The sequence below is a fragment of the Tachypleus tridentatus genome, chromosome 10, assembly GCF_004210375.1.
Source record: "Tachypleus tridentatus isolate NWPU-2018 chromosome 10, ASM421037v1, whole genome shotgun sequence".
NCBI classification, from domain to species: domain Eukaryota; kingdom Metazoa; phylum Arthropoda; class Merostomata; order Xiphosura; family Limulidae; genus Tachypleus; species Tachypleus tridentatus.
The window spans coordinates 3612537-3628957 of NC_134834.1; the positions used below are offsets into that span (position 1 = coordinate 3612537).

The 16421-nt window shown below is 34.1% G+C and overlaps 1 protein-coding gene and 1 long non-coding RNA gene across 3 annotated transcripts in view; one reads left to right on the top strand and one right to left on the bottom strand.

Annotated features, from left to right (window-relative positions):
- Positions 1–12509, bottom strand: part of LOC143228648 (proteolipid protein DM beta-like) — a 45577-nt gene extending 33068 nt beyond the window's left edge. Inside the window, exons 1-2 of one of the 2 annotated variants that reach the window (XM_076459887.1) lie at positions 12358–12509; positions 5295–5410 (exon numbers count right to left, since the gene is read on the bottom strand). In XM_076459887.1, coding sequence (XP_076316002.1) covers positions 5295–5316 — 22 coding nt within the window. In that variant the 5' untranslated portion in view covers positions 5317–5410; positions 12358–12509. Of the gene's footprint in view, positions 1–5294; positions 8607–12357 lie in introns of those variants that run through there. The other variant, XM_076459888.1, reaches the window with a different exon arrangement.
- LOC143228649 (uncharacterized) lies at positions 5996–11342 on the top strand. Its single transcript, XR_013015372.1, has 2 exons — positions 5996–6128; positions 8707–11342. It is a non-coding gene; the product is annotated as an uncharacterized LOC143228649 (long non-coding RNA).
- Positions 12510–16421: the final 3912 nt, after the last annotated feature.

A 16421-nucleotide genomic window follows, 5' to 3' on the forward strand; every position in this document is an offset into this window, starting at 1 on the left:
GATTCAGAAATGGGCAAAATATGTAGAACAAGGCTTAGTTATAAAATACGAGTGTTCCAGTCAATTAGAAGTTAGTGGTAAATATCGAAGTGTAAATAGAGTTGTTTAGCTGTAGTGTTGTTTCAGAGCTATTTTAATAAACTAATAAATGAATTATACAGTCATTATAGCAGTTATGTTGTACAAATAAATTTGTTAGTTCTAGACTGTTATGGGAATTTAAACGATGTTTGGCATGTGGCCCTACAAAACATTTACGACAGTGAATAAGTGTTTAATTTTTATAATTTAAGTGGACTGGATGGACTTTCGAATAATTTTCACTAGATTATTTAACAGAACTCGCCAACGAAAGAACAATGATACAACACTATTAAACCTTCTAATTAAATAGTTTTTATTTACGATTTTTTATATATTCACAAATCCATTTTTTGTGTGTGTTAGAACAAAGATCAATATAAACATTTAAAGTAAAGCATTAAGCTAATATCTGGATTTTTAATGTGACATTAATTAAACGTGTACTCGCAAAACTTCCATTTTCTTTTTGATACATTTATTTACAAAAAGCAAAAACTTCCCTGTTGATAAAAGGCAGGTTATATAAGTACTTAGCACATAATTACTAGAAAGGAAGAGCTATTATAAAAATAATATGTTTTAAGTGAAATATTGTATTTGTCGTGGGAATCGAAACAAAAAAAATTAAGTGAGAAATGCTCCCTTCCACTGGAGGGCTGAGGGAACACATTAAAGCGTTATGATGTGATGGTCAATCCCACTATTCGTTGGTAAAAGAGTAGCCCAAGAGTTGGCGGTGGGTGGTAATCACTAGCTTCTTTCCATCTCGTCTTGTTTGTTTTTGAATTTTGCGCAAAGCTACTCGAGGGCTATCTGCGCTAGCCATCCCTAATTTAGCAGTGGAAGACAAGAGGGAAGGCAACTAGTCATCACCAGCCGCCGCCAACTCTTGGGCTACTCTTTTACCAACAATAGTGGGATTGACCGTGACATTATAACGACCCCACGGCTGAAAGGGCGAGCATGTTTGGTGCGACGGGGATGCGAACCCGCGATCATCAGATTACGAGTCGGCCCGGCATGGCCTAGCGGGTAAGGCGTGCGACTCGTAATCCGAGGGTCGCGGGTTCGCGCCCGCGTCGCGCTAAACATGCTCGCCCTCCCAGCCGTGGGGGTGTATAATGTGACGGTCAATCCCACTATTCGTTGGTAAAAGAGTAGCCCAAGAGTTGGCGGTGGGTGGTGATGACTAGCTGCCTTCCCTCTAGTCTTACACTGCTAAATTAGGGACGGCTAGCACAGATAGCCCTTGAGTAGCTTTGTGCGAAATTCCAAAAAAACAAAACAAACAAACAAAACGATTACGAGTCGCACGCCTTAACCCACTTGGCCATGCCGGGCCTCTCGTCTTACACTGCTAAATTCGGGACCGCTAGCGCAGATAGCCCTCGTACAGCTTTGCGCGAAATTCAAAACAAATCGAACCACAGTGAAGAGCAAAACAAGGACGCGGATTACTTCCTGAAATTCACACCATAATGTTATTGTGAAGAAACGGGTTACTGCTATTTACACCGCCCTTTTGGTCATGCTGTTTAGAGAAAAGAGAAATTGGTAAACATGCTTGACTCACCGTGACCTGTTATTTCTAAAGTAACACCAGGCACGTCTATGAATCAGTATCGGCTGCTACCATGTTAAATGTAGTCATTTCAGGGTTCTTTAAGAATAGTGTTAGAGTATCACGGTTTCTAACTGGTAGATGCAACTCCAGAATAATGAACAACTTGTCTCAATATATCAGTCGAACCAGAAACCCATTCATTCCTCTCCGTTTGTTAAAAGCGTGTTTGGACTAAGATGTTTCGGTTTTGGGTATGTGAAGTCCTGTTAACAATGTTTGTATCCACGAGTGTTTTTCTCTTTCGACCGTTTTTAGTTCGTTTCTTAATGTGTTTTTTTACTTGTTTAGTGTTAATGTATTGTTTCCGTAGTTTGTGTCCATCCTTTATTACAGTTACTACTCATGCACGTGTTGATTTTGTTGTGTGAGTGTGTAAGGAACTCTGTGCAGCATGTGTATTACAGACGACACTTTTTTTATGGATGTAAGTTATGATTATTATAAAACTGTTGAGTATTCGTTCCAGTTTGCTTTTCTGTACTTGAATTTTCTAGTTTAGATCGACTTGTTTTTATATGTGAGGGAGACACTTTCTGTGTCATAGCCAACATTAAATGTTAACATTTCTGTGGAGGGAGACACTTTCTGTGTCATAGCCAACATTAAAAGTTAACATTTCTGTGGAGGGAGACACTTTCTATGTCATAGCTAACATTAAAGGTTCACATTTCTGTGGAGGGAGACACTTTCTGTGTCATAGCCAACATTAAAGGTTAACATTTCTGTGGAGGGAGACACTTTCTGTGTCATAGCCAACATTAAATGTTAACATTTCTGTGGAGGGAGACACTTTCTGAGTCATAGCCAACATTAAAGGTTAACATTTCTGTGGAGGGAGACACTTTCTATGTCATAGTTAATATTGAGGGTTAATAATTCTGCGGATGGACACACTTTCTATGTCATAGCTAACATTTCTAACTCAGGTGCACTTGATCTGTCACTGGAGCATGTTGGGGTTGTTCCAAGGTAATATTAATGTAGTTATTACAAGTAATCAGAGATTTATTAAGTCACATTCTCTGACACCTTTCAAATACACGTTCAACTACACATATATATGTAATTATAGTAATACTTACATGTCCAACACGTTTTCTGTTGAGTAATTTGTCAGAAAGTTACGCTCTTCACGAACGGTCTAAATTGTATTCATTCGCATTTTTTAAGTTTCAAATCTTTTCCGAAAGTGTTTTAACACAAAACACTCTTTTCAATGTTCTCATAGTAAATTAAAACTAATGGCGAGACGTAAGTCTAGCGTTTGGTGGCCTTAATTTATATTTATTTGTAATATATGTTTTAAATACGGTCAGGACTATTTTCTTCATTTAACCCTTAAATAACGGGAACGTTGTAGATTGCATCATCAATTGACGATGGCCAACGTTTAAAGATTAAGGAGTTATGATCTAATTCATATAATAATACACTTTTGTGGCAATTTTCGTGAAATAATTTAGTGAACTATGTAGGAGTCTATCGGATATTGTTTCTAAATTTGTATAATTATGTCCGGAATTTGATGTTGTAAATTTTGGTACTTTATTCGTAAGGGATTTGTATTAATTCGTTTTATTATACGTATCGATGTCACGTTTACTGAGAAGTTGCATATACATTTTGTGTATTTTCATTATGCTACAGGCTGATTCCTAGAGAAGTTCCACATACATTATGTGTATTTTAATACGGTAGTTTTGGCAGTTTCCGACGATTTGTGGCTGCTACTGGAGGTACATTTCCTGATCCTTTTCTAGGCCTGGCATGGTTAGGCGGTTAAGGCACGCGACACGTAATCCGAGGGTGGCGGGTTCAACTCCCCGTCACACCAAATATGCTCGCCCTTTTAGTCGTGGGGGTGTTATAACGTTACGATCAATCCCACAATTCGTTGGTAAAAGAGTAGCCCAAGAGTTGGTGGTGGGTGGTGATGACTAGCTAGCTGCCTTCCCTCTAGTCTTACACTGTTAAATTAGGGACGGCTAGCGCAGATAGCCCTCGTGTAGCTTTGCCGCGAAATTCAAAACAAACAAACCTAATTAATCCTCCTATGTTTGAAGGAAGAGATTAACGAAACCTGACCCTCCCGGGTAGATAAACATCAATACCCAAATACCCATACAAGAGAGAGAGAGAGCTATGTTTGGAAGTTTAAATAAAGACCGTCCTCTCATGGTATGGTCTGTATGTATTTAAAATATTTTAAATGCAACAAAAGGATTTTTAATAATTTCGTCATTACTAATCCATTATATATTTTATTTTCACTTTGTTAATTCAGTTAACTAATTAAGTATTTGTTTTTGTATTTATTTATTCATTAAGTATAGAGTCCATGCTATTTGTATCTCTTATTTTTACGTGCACTGTGTCATTTAGCAACTAAAATAAGCGTTTCATGCCAAAACGCTCGTATTTACTTTGGAGAGGTTTATTTTGTATGTTATAACTTCAAAACTGTTTATTTGTGTGTTAAGATGTTTCTTTAGGCTTCTTTCAATGATAAGACAAGCTCTTATAATTAAATGTCTGCATTTTTGTACAAATTCTTGAAGCAGAAATCTAAGCCTCAGATTTCAAACTTTGCTGTCAACTATACGTTAAGTAAAATAGCACAAAATTATTAAATAATGTATAACAAAGGTAACAATAAACAGGAGTACATGGCTAACAAATATAACCTTGACGGCATTGCGTTACTCACTGGCTCTAACAATTTTATTATTATTCCGAGAAACCTGTTTTTAGTGCATATATGTATATAATAACATTTTATTACATTCAAAACAAGCACGATGTTTTCTAACAAATACTGTATCTGATAGCTAGAAAAAAGAATTGACCTTTTGACGTTAAAATAACGTACAATGTATTATATACCTAAATGTTTGTTTTAATATTTATATGATCTATTAGTACACAAAAATTTATAATACCGTCATAAAATAGGCCACTTTTAATAATTCTAATAAGACTGTTTATTTGTTTTGAGTTTCATACGAAGCTGCTCAAGGGCTATCTACTCTAGCCGTTCCTAATTTAGCTAGCTGCTAGAGGGAAGGCACTTAGTCAACACTACCCTCCGCCAACTCTTGGACTACTCCTTTGCAAACGAACAGCGAGATTTATCATAATACTCTAATGTCCTCATGGCTCAGAAGGTAAGCATCTTTTTGGTGATGGGGATTCGAACCCATATTGCAAAAGGTCTGGAACAAAATACACTAACACTAGGAACATAACGAAAATATCACGGTACCGGGACGTGTACATCTACAGCACGAGTTCCCTTGTCACGTGCTTCACGTAACTTGATAACTTATTTTTGTAAGCTAAATTTCACCCAAGTGTTGCGAAAGCATGTAATGTCAATATCAAATGATCATAAAATATTAGAGATATATTTATATTATGTTTTCCCTTCTACCATGCACTCTAACATCACCAGCTTTCGTACTTATATTACTAAAACCAGTTCACAGTCACCACACCCAAAGGAAACTGACGTATAGTAGAATACTTTGATTACAATATACACGAAACTGTAACATCACGTGCCTGCGTTTTTAGCAAAAATACTTACATAGAAACTTTTTAGACGTCATGTTCTTCACGTTTTAATCTACAGGTTTCTACATGGTGTTACTTCTGTTGGTGTTTGCAAGCTTGTACAGTAAAGACAGGTCTTCTATAATAAACCTGTAAAACAGTTAACATATTTTAGTTGTTCGATATACTGCATCAAAATAACAACTTCATACTGGAAACAGACGAACCATGCAGAAGTGTTAGTTGTTCAAAATGGTAAATAGGCGTGTCTTTAGTTGTCTTATTGTTGTTGGTCTATATCTATGTACGATTTGAAGATTATGTAACTCTGATTCTATTCATTTATTCTGCTGAATTATTCAGCATGCAACCTGTTTAAAATATCAAACATGAATACATTATGTGTAAGTTACCTCCCCCACTTTATAAGCTGCTAAGAAATTTGATTTTTTTTAATATGGGACTATCAGCATCATTTGTGTCGTCGTCCATTAATTAAAAATCGTGTGACAAAACCACGACATAATTCTGTGAACTTCCCAGAGAGATGTTTAACTGTAGTTAAAGTTTAGGTTTTGTTTTGTGCGTGAAATGGAACTGAAAGTAAAGAACAATATGTTATTGATCAATCACACTACATCTGCCTTACCATCCAGTGCAGATGAAGCCTTTCGCACAGTACCAGAGTTCATCAGACGAGCTGGAATACGAAACGATATGAGCGACGTATACATCAAGAAACATGATTTGTGTTCGAGCATTCGCCCGTCTACCGTTTAAAAAGCTGTGCACACCGACAAAGCTAAACATTCACTTTTGAAATGACGGTAGAACAGACATGAATAACGTTTATAACAAACTTTCTACAGTAAGTTGTTATGAATTAATAGTGTTATTGTTCACATTTTGAAATGTTACGTAACTTAAAGAGTACAAATAGGGGACTCTCTAACATGACTGAAATGTTCAACAATTACTTTCGAGGTGGACGGTATAAGTACATCAGAGCTTTGGCTCTGTCTGAAACACAATTACCCTTTTTAAAGTCCATGAAATAAGTTAAAGTGATAAATTACCTTAAATTTTTCCCATCAATGTGGACGGGTACCTTTGCTTGTATATATAATAAATTTTCATAAATCAGAACACCCAGTTGAACTATGACTATTATCAGTTTTATGGAAGCCATTTAAAAATGCGGTATATTTGAAGCAAGAATTAATAAACAGCATTATTTATCCAACTTTATCAATTTACTATTATTTTATCATTCACAAGAACTAGCGAACCATTAATTTAAAACATACACAAAATTACAGTTGTGAAGACTTGTATTTTGTAGTAATGTTCCTTATCTCTCTTACCTTAAATAACACTAATTATGTGTAGGCCTATATTAAACACGTTTCTTCTTTATTTTGTAGTAATGTTCCTTATCTCTCTTACCTTAAATAACACTAATTATGCGTAGGCCTATATTAAACACGTTTTTTCTTTATTTTGTAGTAATGCTCCTTATCTCTCTTACCTTAAGACTTAAAAAATAACACAAATTATGTGTCGGCCTATATTAAACACGTTTCTTCTTTATTTTGTAGTAATGTTCCTTATCTCTCGTACCTTAAGACTTAAATAACACTAATTATGTGTAGGCCTATATTAAGCACGTTTCTTTTTTATTTTGTAGTAATGGGCCTTATCTCTCGTACCTTAAGACTTAAATAACACTAATTATGTGTAGGCCTATATTAAACACGTTTCTCCTTTATTTTGTAGTAATGGGCCTTATCTCTCTTGCCTTAAGACTTAAGTAACACTAATTATGTGTAGGCCTATATTAACACGTTTTTTCTTTATTTTGTAGTAATGTTCCTTATCTCTCTTACCTTAAGACTTAAATAACACTAATTATGTGTAGGCCTATATTAAACACGTTTCTTTATTTTATAGTAATGTTCCTTATCTCTCTTACCTTAAGACTTAAATAACACTAATTATGTGTAGGCCTATATTAAACAAGTTTCTTCTTTATTTTATAGTAATGTTCCTTATCTCACTTACCTTAAGACTTAAATAACACTAATTATGTGTAGGCCTATATTAAACACGTTTCTCCTTTATTTTGTAGTAATGGGCCTTATCTCTCTTACCTTAAGACTAAAATAACACTAATTATGTGTAGGCCTATATTAACACGTTTTTCTTTATTTTGTAGTAATGTTCCTTATCTCTCTTACCTTAAGACTTAAATAACACTAATTATGTGTAGGCTTATATTAAACACGTTTCTTCTTTATTTTATAGTAATGTTCCTTATCTCTCTTACCTTAAAACTTAAATAACACTAATTATGTGTAGGCCTATATTAAACACGTTTCTCCTTTATTTTGTAGTAATGGGCCTTATCTCTCTTGCCTTAAGACTTAAGTAACACTAATTATGTGTAGGCCTATATTAACACGTTTTTTCTTTATTTTGTAGTAATGTTCCTTATCTCTCTTACCTTAAGACTTAAATAACACTAATTATGTGTAGGCCTATATTAAACACGTTTCTTTATTTTATAGTAATGTTCCTTATCTCTCTTACCTTAAGACTTAAATAACACTAATTATGTGTAGGCCTATATTAAACAAGTTTCTTCTTTATTTTATAGTAATGTTCCTTATCTCTCTTACCTTAAGACTTAAATAACACTAATTATGTGTAGGCCTATATTAAACACGTTTCTCCTTTATTTTGTAGTAATGGGCCTTATCTCTCTTACCTTAAGACTAAAATAACACTAATTATGTGTAGGCCTATATTAACACGTTTTTCTTTATTTTGTAGTAATGTTCCTTATCTCTCTTACCTTAAGACTTAAATAACACTAATTATGTGTAGGATTATATTAAACACGTTTCTTCTTTATTTTATAGTAATGTTCCTTATCTCTCTTACCTTAAAACTTAAATAACACTAATTATGTGTAGGCCTATATTAAACACGTTTTTTCTTTATTTTGTAGTAATGTTCCTTATCTCTCTTACCTTAAAACTTAAATAACATTAATTATATGTAGGCCTATATTAAACACCATCGTTGTATTTTGTAGTAATGTCCCTTATCTCTGTTATTTTAAAACTTAAATAGCATTAATTATATGTAGGCCTATATTAAACACCATCGTTGTATTTTGTAGTCATGTCCCTTATCTCTGTTACTTTAAAATTAAAATAACATTAATTATATGTAGGCCTATATTAAACACCATTTTTTGTATCTCCAACAACTTAGTTATTCATATACTTTACATATATTACAATGTATCCTTTCAAATGAAAATATAGTTAATACGTTGTTACTAAAGTAGACTTGAGTTTGACACAATATAAAAGCTACTGTCATATTCATATTTTACTCTTATTAATTAACTTTATGATTTTGTTTCTTTCCTGAGCCAGATCTTATAAAAGAGTTACAGCTTCAAGTTTTCTTCTTACCTGTCCTTAAGCTACTGACACTGAAGTTTAGTGAATATCCGCACACAACCTATCCTTAAGCTACTGACACTGAAGTTTAGTGAATATCCGCACACTACCTATCCTTAAGCTACTGACACTGAAGTTTAGTGAATGTCCTCACACTACCTGTCCTTAAGCTACTGACACTGAAGTTTTGTAAATATCCTCACACTACCTGTCCTTAATCTACTGACACTGAAGTTTAGTAAATATCTTCACACTATCTGTCCTTAAGCTACTGACACTGAAGTTTAGTGAATATCCTCACACTACCTGTCCTTAAGCTACTGACACTGAAGTTTAGTGAATATCCGCACACTACCTGTCCTTAAGCTACTTACACTGAAGTTTAGTGAATATCCGCACACTACCTGTCCTTAAGCTACTTACACTGAAGTTTAGTGAATATCCGCACACTACCTGTCCTTACGCTACTGACACTGAAGTTTAGTGAATATCCGCACACTACCTGTCCTGAAGCTACTGACACTGAAGTTTAGTGAATATCCGTACACTACCTGTCCTTACGCTACTGACACTGAAGTTTAGTGAATATCCGCACACTACCTGTCCTGAAGCTACTGACACTGAAGTTTAGTGAATGTCTGCACACTACCAGTCCTTAAGCTACTGACACTGAAGTTTAGTGAATGTCCTCACACTACTTGTCCTTAAGCTACTGACACTGAAGTTTTGTAAATATCCTCACACTACCTGTCCTCAAGCTACTGACACTGAAGTTTAGTGAATATCCGCACACTACCTGTCCTGAAGCTACTGACACTGAAGTTTAGTGAATGTCCGCACACTACCTGTCCTTAAGCTACTGACACTGAAGTTTAGTGAATATCCGCACACTACCTGTCCTTAAGCTACTGACACTGAAGTTTAGTGAATATCTGCACACTACCTGTCCTGAAGCTACTGACACTGAAGTTTAGTGAATATCCGCACACTACCTGTCCTGAAGCTACTGACACTGAAGTTTAGTGAATATCCGCACACTACCTGTCCTCAAGCTACTGACACTGAAGTTTAGTGAATATCCGCACACTACCTGTTCTTACGCTACTGACACTGAAGTTTAGTGAATATCCGCACACTACCTGTCCTTAAGTTACTGACACTGAAGTTTAGTGAATATCCGCACACTACCTGTCCTTAAGCTACTGACACTGAAGTTTAGTGAATATCCTCACACTACCTGTCCTTAAGCTACTGACACTGAAGTTTAGTGAATATCCTCACACTACCTGTCCTTAAGGTACTGATACTGAAGTTTAGTGAATATCCTCACACTACCTGTCCTTGAGCTACTGACACTGAAGTTTAGTTAATATCCTCACACTACCTGTCCTTAAGCTACTGACACTGAAGTTTAGTGAATATCCGCACACTACCTGTCCTTACGCTACTGACACTGAAGTTTAGTGAATATCCGCACACTACCTGTCCTTAAGTTACTGGCACTGAAGTTTAGTGAATATCCGCACATTACCTGTCCTTAAGCTACTGACACTGAAGTTTAGTGAATATCCTCACACTACCTGTCCTTAAGCTACTGAGACTGAAGTTTAGTGAATATTCTCACACTACCTGTCCTGAAGCTACTGACACTGAAGTTTAGTGAATATCCTCACACTACCTTTCCTTAAGCTACTGATACTGAAGTTTAGTGAATATCCTCACACTACCTGTCCTCAAGCTACTGACACTGAAGTTTAGTGAATATCCTCACACTACCTGTCCTTAAGCTACTGACATTGAAGTTTAGTGAATGTCCTCACACTACCTGTCCTTAAGCTACTGACACTGAAGTTTAGTGAATATCCTCACACATTTCTTAGCATGTTTGGACCGTGAATCTAAGGATTAAATAATCTACTGCCCACTGCCGCAATGTTCTAAAACAAATAAACAAATTTCGAACATGTTACTGCGCTAGTCTGGAGAGATCTCACACTGGTTTGGCAAGCAGAGGATGAACTTTGACACTAATCTGACCACCTGAAGCCTTCTTTTTCCATTCAGTTCTCGTGGTCTTCATTGTATCATGATATTATATCACGTTTCGATTTAATGATTCTTAATCAGTGTTATTTGGTAAGCATTTACCATAATGTCATTGCCACAAAATCTCTTCTATATTTATCGAAATCCTTGAACTAAAATTTAAAAGGTGTTGCTGTGACAAGTTGCATCAGAGGTGGACCATGCCGTCACGCACGTGGCTTCAACAGAAAAAAAGACGTGTTTGTATGTATTTTCCTTTAGCATGGACCGACGATTAGCTTGAGGGAATTAGAAGAGATCACGGACAACGTTACGGTAGAATTACCCACGTCACCAAACATCGACCTAAACAACCGCAAGGAGAGAATGTACTCAACTACTTTGTTGTCGTTGGTTCATGAGATTAAAGGTGGCCGTAGGTGAATGTTCATCTGAAAATTATTATGCTGACAGACATAAACTTCGGTCATCTATACAAACTTAAAATTACTTTTGTACCGTGAGACGAGGGTAGGAATTGATACAACTGAATATTTTCATAAATAAATGTAACAAAAATAACAGTTCTTGTTCTGTGTATATTCATATCCTTAAACGTTTTTACAAGTCACTTCTATAAGAAAAAACACACACACAAGCCTGAAGTTTCTATATTTACAATAATAAGGGTTTCTTTTTGTATAAATAACGCATACAGGTCATCAGATATCGAAACATTACCGTAATCTTAATACTAAATGTTTTAAATCAAATAGTTTGTAAACTGAGTTCTTTCTAACTAGTGAGAACTCTGGTAAAAATTCTATTGAGGTCAGGGGAAGTTTTTCTGCTCCTGTGTAAAGAATAAGGTATAACGCCCCCTGGTGTTGATTACACCTTCATTAAGTTAGAGCACAATCCACGAATGTAGGAACTTATTGGTGTCTAAATTTTAATAAATGGATTACTGAATGGGACAGTAATGTTTCTATTAATAAAAAGTGTGTGTATCTTTTCTTATAGCAAAGCCACATCAGGCTATCTGCCGAGTCCACCGAGAGGAATTGAATCTCTGATTTTAGCGTCTTAAATCCGTAGACTTACCGCTGTACCAGCGAGGGACATTACTGAAAAACTATCGTCTCAGTGATTATTGTTTAAATAATGACAGTAAAACGGGTACAAAAAATAAGCAGTATATAATTAAGATGTAGGCCTACGCATTGAGCTTTGAAATACATAAATCACCAAGTCTGTAGCTAAATGAAATAAACTTGCACTGAAACCACTCACTGATCTGAATAGTTTGAAAAGATTTACTGATCTTTCATTACCTCAAATAATTATTTTTCGTACTACAATCTAGTACATAATAATCCATACTCATATCTCGTGTTAATAGATCTAATTTTGGGTTAGGCACTCTATTTATTTTCCAATATGACACCTAGTGGTAAAACTATAAGTTGCAAACTATTCTTCTGCCTTTCAAATGAAAGACGAAGTTTGCTCTTGTCGGATTTTTTAATTATTTTTGGCCTCCTTACGGTTTAAGAAGACATTAAACTACTATGTGAGAAATAGTTAATAAATACTTACACACAGTTTGTCTTCTGTCAGATGATTGAATTCGTCGTTATAACCACACTTTGTAACAGTACAACCAAACCAACACGAAACACGTACAAGTGTGTTGTTACGTTTCTATGGTGAGGATTACCAGTGCATTGCTGGAATTAATTATATCCGTTTTGACAACGCCATCTATAGGCGCATGATATTTTACAAATAAGTGGGGCGTGCTGTATCAACAAATTCCATATTACCGTCATAAGATGTTCCAGATGATATTATATTTCATTGTAATTACGATGGATCATTACATAAAAAGGTTTTCCAGTTCCTGGCTAAGCCTACAAGATGATCTCATAAAAAAGATAACATATTAGAAAACTTGTCTGTGTAACACGGTTCAACACTTTTCGATGAGGTCACTGTACGCCACGCTAAACACGTGACAGAGTATTAAAGGACACCTTATATCGTATAAGTATTGCACGTGCTGAAATCGTTTGTTTAGGTAACGTACGAGCTCTAATAATGTAAGTGATACATTTTGTAACATACACGAATTAAATAGAGAAAACAGTTTTGACGTTTGTGGTATTAACAACCAAGTTACTTTTCGTAACTTAATTTGAAATATTAATTCCTTATTCAAGTAGAGAATTTCATGTACTTTTCATGACAAAACTTAAAACGTTTCCTGGCAATTGTGTTTCGTGAATCTTTAAGACTGTGTTAAAAATTTATAAAATGACTTCAAACTTTACCTGTAGGATTCTTACCCCATATAATATAAATAAACAAGAAAACTTCCAAAGCGTTATATAACAGTGGAGGGAAACAAAAATAACACCAAGAGTTTTATTGTCCTTTCTGTGGAGTGACTGTATGAATTGTTATTATTGTCCTTTCTGTGGAGTGACTGTATTAATTGTTATTATTGTCCTTTCTGTGGAGTGACTGTATGAATTGTTATTATTGTCTTTTCTGTGGAGTGACTGTATTAATGTATTGATTGTTATTATTTTGCACGAGGTGATCGTGCTTTCTAATGCCGCATAAAAATTAGAACCGATGCCAGTATATAGGTTTACATAGACAAACAATGTTCTGTAGATGTTTGGATGATAGGTTTACATAGACAAACAATGTTCTGTAGATGTTTGGATGATAGGTTTACATAGACAAACAATGTTCTGTAGATGTTTGGATGATAGGTTTACATACAGAAACAATGTTCTGTAGATGTTTGGATGATAGGTTTACATAGACAAACAATATTCTGTAGATGTTTGGATGATAGGTTTACATAGACAAACAATGTTCTGTAGATGTTTGGATGATAGGTTTACATAGACAAACAATATTCTGTAGATGTTTGGATGATAGGTTTACATAGACAAACAATGTTCTGTAGATGTTTGGATGATAGGTTTACATAGACAAACAATGTTCTGTAGATGTTTGGATGATAGGTTTACATAGACAAACAATGTTCTGTAGATGTTTGGATGATAAGACTAAAGATGTTCTTGGTAATGCTGATTGTTGTCAGATAATATTTTCCCAAGTCTTGGTTTTTATCTTCATCTGGTCACCATAGTTATCAATTCAGAACACTGTGCGACTTATTTGTTTTTATCTTCATCTGGTCACTATAGTTATCAATTCAGAACACTGTGCCACTTATTTGTTTTTCTCCAACTGACGACGAGTTTCCCTGATCCCTATCGCTTAGAGTTGTTGAACGTTAAAACTTGTAACTTATAATGGTACAAACCAGGTTTCGATACCCGTGGTGGGAACGACACAGGTCGGCCGTCAAGCAGTTAGGCTTAACAAACAAGCACGAAACATGCTCGCCCTTTTAGCCGTGGGGGCGTTATAAAGTGAGGGTTAATCCCAGCATTCGTTGATAAAAGAGTAGCCCAAACGTTGGCGGTGGGTGGTGATGGCTAGCTGCCTTCCCTCTAGTCTTACGCTGCTAAATTAGGGACGTCTTGCACGGATAGCCCTTGTGTACTTTTGCGCGAAATTAAAAAAACAAATAATGTTAACAAACAACGAGATTCCCTGTTACTTCATAAATAATCTAATAAAAACACCATAGGTGTAAATAAAAACCCAAAACGAGTTGATAATAATGGTGGATAAACGAAAACCATGATCTGGTTAACAACTAAATGAACATCTACTATAACATTCTTATCAATACCAGTCTTACCTCCAAATTTGAGTTCGTCACACACTTATTCCTTTTTTGGCTACACTTCTTCACACATCTAAGGTGTTTTTGATTAGATACCGTGACTTTTTGTCAATACACACAAACAAATCAAAGCACGTAAGAAAGTGACACTTGATAGTAACCAACGAGTTACTTAGCTTGAAGATTGCAGCCCTATTATTCGGTTTGATTTGTTTTGAATTTCGCACAATGTTCATAAAACAAGACAAATTTTATACCCAAAGCTCATAAAACGTAGTTAGTATTGTTTGGTGGCGTGTATAACTAATGTATCTCTTTTATTGTCAAGTGTAAATTATATAACTATTGTATTTGTGCTATTGTGAAATGTAATTTGTATAACTATTATATCTGTCTTATTTTGAAGTGTAATATGTATAACCATTATATCTGTTTTATTGTGAAGTGTAATATGTATAACTAATGTATCTGTTTTATTGTGAAGTGTAATATGTCCAACTATTGTATCTGTTTTATAGTGAAGTGTAATATGTACAACTATTGTATGTTTTATTTTGAAGTGTAATATGTACAACTAATGTATCTGTTTTATTGTGAAGTGTAATATGTATAACTATTGTATCTGTTTTATTGTGAAGTGTAATATGTACAACTATTATATCTGTTTTATTGTGAAGAGTAATATGTATAACTATTGTATCTGTTTTATTGTGAAGTGCAATATGTACAACTATTATATCTGTCTTATTGTGAAGAGTAATATGTATAACTAATGTATCTGTTTTATTGTGAAGTGTAATATGTACAACTAATGTATGTTTTATTGTGAAGAGTAATATGTATAACTATTGTATCTGTTTTATAGTGAAGTGTAATATGTACAACTATTGTATGTTTTATTTTGAAGTGTAATATGTACAACTATTGTATCTGTTTTATTGTGAAGTGTAATATGTATAACTATTGTATCTGTTTTATTGTGAAGTGTAATATATACAACTATTATATCTGTTTTATTGTGAAGAGTAATATGTATAACTATTATATCTGTTTTATAGTGAAGTGTAATATGTACAACTATTGTATGTTTTATTTTGAAGTGTAATATGTACAACTATTGTATCTGTTTTATTGTGAAGTGTAATATGTACAACTAATGTATGTTTTATTGTGAAGAGTAATATGTATAACTATTGTATCTGTTTTATTGTGAAGTGTAATATGTATAACCATTATATCTGTTTTATTGTGAAGTGTAATATGTATAACTAATGTATCTGTTTTATTGTGAAGTGTAATATGTCCAACTATTGTATCTGTTTTATAGTGAAGTGTAATATGTACAACTATTGTATGTTTTATTTTGAAGTGTAATATGTACAACTAATGTATCTGTTTTATTGTGAAGTGTAATATGTATAACTATTGTATCTGTTTTATTGTGAAGTGTAATATGTACAACTATTATATCTGTTTTATTGTGAAGAGTAATATGTATAACTATTGTATCTGTTTTATTGTGAAGTGCAATATGTACAACTATTATATCTGTCTTATTGTGAAGAGTAATATGTATAACTAATGTATCTGTTTTATTGTGAAGTGTAATATGTACAACTAATGTATGTTTTATTGTGAAGAGTAATATGTATAACTATTGTATCTGTTTTATAGTGAAGTGTAATATGTACAACTATTGTATGTTTTATTTTGAAGTGTAATATGTACAACTATTGTATCTGTTTTATTGTGAAGTGTAATATGTATAACTATTGTATCTGTTTTATTGTGAAGTGTAATATGTACAACTATTGTATCTGTTTTATTGTGAAGTGTAATATGTACAACTATTATATCTGTTTTATTGTGAAGTGTAATATGTATAACT